Source organism: Otolemur garnettii, unplaced genomic scaffold, assembly GCF_000181295.1.
Source record: "Otolemur garnettii isolate 467f Iridium unplaced genomic scaffold, OtoGar3 scaffold00005, whole genome shotgun sequence".
In the NCBI taxonomy this organism is placed as follows: domain Eukaryota; kingdom Metazoa; phylum Chordata; class Mammalia; order Primates; family Galagidae; genus Otolemur; species Otolemur garnettii.
The window spans coordinates 23,728,673-23,733,977 of record NW_003852400.1 but is presented as its reverse complement, the minus strand read 5'-3'; the positions used below and the strand labels follow the sequence as shown (position 1 = coordinate 23,733,977).

Here is a 5,305-nt window from a genome sequence, read left to right as displayed (position 1 = left end):
CGAGCCAGCCAGCGAGTGGGTCCCGCAGCCGCCCGCACCCGGGGGAAGCATGGCGGCCGCCAAGGTAAGCCGTGCCGGCCGGGCCGGGGCAGCGCTGGGCGGACCACCGGGGGCGCGAGAGGTCGGGCGCTCACGTGCCCAGGTTGGCACAACGGGGCAAGCAAAATGGGGTGCGTGGTGGCTGTTCCATCTTACAGACGTGGGAGGAGGGAGGGGACCGCACCTCCGGGCAGCACCTGCGGCCCGTGCGGAGACCGAGGCCGGATCTTGCAGCAGAAACTTTGCCTGCTGGACACTCCCACTTGGCAAGGGAGTTGGTGCCAACAGGGCTGAGCCAAGACGGGCGAGGAGGAGCGGGCGCGATTGGGGCCCAGCACACCCCGAGCAGGGAAGTGTTAGGGGTCAGCAGAACCCTTGGCCACCCCGGCGGGCTCCTGGGGCCCGGGTTGTTGATGACCCCGGCTTCTCCTTCCCGAGGCCACAGCCCGGCCTGTAGCCTGATCCTATTACGTCTCTAGGGCTCCGCCTCCCGCTGGTGAAAAAGTCACCTTGACTTCCGTTTTGGAAACTGCCAGGGATACTTGGTCTGCGCATTTGTGTGTATCAAGTCCAGGGACCCTCTCATCCCCTCTTCCTCATTCTTCTCCACCCCACCCCATCTGACTTAGAGACCACTTTTGAGAGCCTTTGAGAGGCTCCTTTTTGCAAATGACAAAATAGAGTGTCCTGGGAGCCTGCCACTCCTGTGGAGTTCTACTTAAAAGGAATTCTATGTAATGTGAATCATTCACTAATTCAGAAGAAAGGCAACTCCGACAGCTTGACCTTTCCTCTTTCACCATTTCTTGAAACCTGGACACCATATTATTCTCTTTGGACTGCATTTCACCTTTTCTGGCAGAATACCATATTTAGTCCCAATCACTTGAATCATTGGAATTTATTGCTTTTAATTTAAGTTCATGAAGGCAGTCCTTTAATCAAGCGTATACAACTTCTTAGCTCATTTTAAGCATAGTGAACTTAAATACACCCAGCGTTTCAAACATTTGTCCTTAATCAAAACTCTGTGATAACCCGCAAGAGGAAAACATGGCCAACACATCATATTCCTATTTATTCAAGCAAACTAATCACATTTGCAATGGAAATTGTAAGCAGACAAATAGATTTAAATGTTGTTCTATGACTTAAGTCTCTGCAGGCTCCCCAAAGCTGTAGGTTTGTTTCTTCATGTGGCCTAAGCAGCTTTTCCATTTTCTGTAATTATTCTGAGTTCTCTTGTCCAGGAAAGTGCTCTGGGTGGGTGTGTGTGTGTGTGTGTGTGTGTGTGTATAAAATATGTATGTAAAATACACATACACTTATATATGACTTTTCAGCAGATTTTTTCAAAAATCACTAGGGTTCATGCCGGGGATCACTATGGTTCATTTCTGGAAGCTTAATTAACTTTCAAGCCCAGCAGCCCTTGACCTTTTCTTTGTGTTAGATTTCAGTACAGCTACAGTACAAGGTATGGTATGAATTAGTTCCCTAGGATAGGTGGGAATAGGTACCTATTCTTTACCATTATTTTTACATCTGCAGATGAATTAAATAATTTTACTTCGTTTAGAGATAGATTCATTGAGGAACTTCAATTGGAGGGTGTGTGTGGAAATGGAGTCTAAGGGAAGACTTAAGTATTGGGAAGTTAAAATAAGTGGCATGGAAGTGGGTTCCACTTTATTAAAGTGTCACATCATATCAAGGGCAGTTAATTTTCACTCAGGTAATGAGAATCAGGGAAAATGAAACATTCATTTCATTTTTACTATTTGGGAACTTGTGTTTTTGTTTATTAATTCGCTTAAACTCACCTCTCTCCAGAACTTCTGATGGCTGACGTCATATACGTATTTACATATATTTACAATCCACTCAAGCCTGAGTAGATGAGAAAACCAGACTAAAGGGAAAGTAAGATGAAGCCAGGACTAAGGTTGGTGGGAAATGAATATGTTCTTAATAGAGGTGACTGCATTTTCTAGCTGCTAAAGCAAAGAGGAAAGGATCACCAAGGCCTGTTACTTGGGAGAGAGGTCTCCTTGTACTGCTGTCCGAGAGCAGTTTCTCACGGTGTCTTTTTATGTGCTGCTGCTGAACTGTACTCAGAACTACCTGTCACCACAAATTTGTATCTGCCTTTTCTTATAATGTTCCTCATCATGGTTCAATGGCAATGCAGTAAATGTTGCCTTACAAGGTCCATAATGAAGCTACTAGTCTAGCTTCTTCCAAGAACATCCCTTACCGAGTTGCCTTTGGGCCCCGGTAACCACCCACCTTAGTGGTTTCTGTCGGCAGCTGGTTGGTACAGGGCAGCCTGGGTCACAGGCTGTACTTCTTGCCGTCTCCCTGGAGTGTAGGGACTCCATGTTACTGGTTCAACACAGAGCCACAGACCTAAAAATCTCCTTGGGGCAGGGGGAGGTAGAAGTTAAAAGTTGAGGAGTGTGAGAATGGAGTGTTAAGAAATTAGCCCAAGAAACTGGGGGTTCAGTTGCAGAATTGTAACCCTCACTACACTCAATGTGGTAAATTGTTTGAAAATGTAAGTGGACTGATGGTGATAATCTTCTGAGTGAATGCAGCCACAACTAACAATTTCCCGATGTCATTTTAGTTTCTTTAGTCTTTATACTTATTCAAATATAACTAATTACTCTTGTCCTTCTTTAAGCAATTTAAAGGGAGAGGCTGAGGATCTAGTCTGTGGCTGCTGTTCACTTTGATTTCTGCCATGAAGGTACTCCTTAATGGTGTGAGAGGTATTTGTTTTTTCATGAAGTAGCATTGATCTAAAACTCAGTGTTTTAAGATGAACTCAAAAAGCTTCTATTCTCTTACTGCCTACTTTTATAGGAATAATCCTTATGGATTCCCTTGTTAGATCTGCCTGTATTATTTGTGTTATTTTGATTATTTCTTTTAAAACTTCCCCAAACTGCTAGCTCCACACACACAAAAAAAGAATTTTCGAAAGTGGTAATTAAGGGGTCGTTCTCTCCTTTGCCTTGCTCCTTTTTGGTTGTACTGGACGTTTCCTTCTTTGTCACTGGTTCAGTTTGTACATTAAGAATGACATAAGTAAACTATGTGAGACTGGTAAAAGTTAGAATATGCTCACTTTGAGTTCAAGCATGAGAGATGTTCTGGTATAAAATTGGACATGCAACAATTTGGGTCAAATTAGCCTAGAACTAAAAGAAAGACATTTGGGGACAAATGAAAGCATTAATAATAATGAAGATTTGATCTATAGGTCTAGTACCTTTAGCGCTGGTTTTCCATTCTTGGATGAGGTTTTGATCAGTGATCCATTTAGACTTGTGTATTGTATTCTCTCCAGCGTTGCAGCTGGGACCACACTGAAGCTACTAGAATGAATTCAGCCTGGCACAGTGGCTCATCGTGCCTATAGTCCCAGCAACTTGGGAAGATGATGAGAGGATTGCTGATCCCAGCAGTTTTGAGGTTATAGTGAACTGAGGTCCAACCTGGGTGACAGACTGAGACCCTGTCTAAAATAAATAAAGTCAAGTAAAATGAATTGGACCCTATTTGGACCATTAAGAAAACCAGAACTTTTCTAGGTGCTAAGTTCTGTGATGGAAATGGCCCAAGGACTATGAGAACATCAGGAAAGGAGCCCATTTCTGTGTCGGAGACTTCTGAGCAGTGGTAGTATTTCACCAGGGATAGATGGGGAAGAGGATAGATCCAATCAGAAACAACAAAGGAAAGGCAGGTGAGAGCATGTGCTACATTTTGGCAGTAGCATGTGATTAAGAAAATATGTGTAAAAAGTAGCTTACATGTATTATAGATATCAGATTCAGTTTTTTTTTTTAATTTTTGAGTTAGAGTCTTACTCTATCCTAGGCTCAGGTGTAATGTCGTGATCATAGCTCACTGCACCCTGGAACCCCTGTGCTGAAGAGATACTGTTGCCTCAGCCTCCCAAGTAGCTGGGACTACAAGTGCCTGTCATCATTCCTGGCTAGTTTTTCTCTTTTGGTAGAGATAGGAGTCTCACTGTTCCTCAGGCTAGTCTCAAACTCCTGAGCTCAAGAAATCCACCTGCTTCAGCCTCCCAGAGTGCTAGGATTACAGGTGTGAGCCATGGAGCCCAAGTTCTAATGCTTTTCACTGTTAACTCAAGTAATATCTCTCACAGTGGTAAGAGTTAGGTACTGTCATCCTGTTTATAGTTGAAGACTCTGAGATAGCAAGAGGTGATGTCAGTGGCCCAGGATCTGATAATTGGGGAATTACAGAGTTGGGGCTCAAATCTCGCCAGTCTGACTCCAGTCTGTGCTCTCACTCGCTCCAACAAGTGTCTCCATGGTGGATTGGTGTGGCTGAGAGTAGAGTGTGTGGGAAGGTGTGGGAGATGGCTTAGGAGGCAAAGTCAGTTGCCCCAGTGTGAACCATACTTGTATTCAGGAACCACCTACATAGTGCTTATTGCGTGCCAGGTACTTTTCCCAGTGCTTTACAAATAATAACTCAATTAATTTTCATAATACTAGGAAGTAGGTGTTTTCTGTTTTTGTCCTCAATTTACAGGTGAGACAACTTGAAATCCAGGGAGGTTAAGTAATTGCGGTAGGTTGCCTAGCAAGTAAGTTCTACAGCGGTGATTTGAACCTTACCAGTCTTCAGAGTGTCTGCTCTTAACCCCTCCCCTCCCCAGCCTTAAAATGAATTCCATTTGCAAAGGACCACTTGTGAGAATTGACATGATATCAGTTGTAGACATGTATATTTCCTGACCATCACTGTCCAGTAGTTGTTAATCTTAGAATGCCTTTCTTACTCAGTATATGGCTTATTTCAGCATTTATTTGTTAAGTATGTTTCTCGTCTTTTCAACCAGATTGTAAATCCCTACAGGTTAGAAACTGTCAAAATAATTGTTATTTTTTGACTTCTTTATTAAAATTCACATATCACATATTTTATCCATTTAAGGCATAAATACAAGTTGTAAGGTTCTAGCCTATGTACAGAGTCGTATACCTCTCACCACTGTCGTATATCTTTGTAGAAACTTTAACCCAGTTTCCATTACTTAGGACTTGAGCTGTGTATTTAATCTCCATGTTTTTCATGTTTTCAACTATAATAAAACCCTTTTCAGAGGTTTGTTATTAAGAATAAAATGTGTGGCTTGGCGCCTATAGCTCAACCGGCTAAGGCGCCAGCCACGTACACCTAAGGTGGCGGGTTCGAATCCCCAGCCCGGACCCGCCAAACA

At 43.4% G+C, this 5,305-nt stretch overlaps 1 protein-coding gene across 2 annotated transcripts in view; it reads left to right on the top strand.

The window, feature by feature from the left end:
• The first annotated feature begins 7 nt into the window (after positions 1 to 7).
• Positions 8 to 5,305, top strand: part of SLC25A13 (solute carrier family 25 member 13) — a 182,941-nt gene continuing 177,643 nt past the window's right edge. For both annotated transcript variants that reach the window (XM_023518825.1, XM_003782693.3), the window contains exon 1: positions 8 to 64. In XM_023518825.1, the coding sequence (XP_023374593.1) occupies positions 50 to 64 (15 nt within the window). In that variant the 5' untranslated portion in view covers positions 8 to 49. The remainder of the gene's footprint in view (positions 65 to 5,305) is intronic.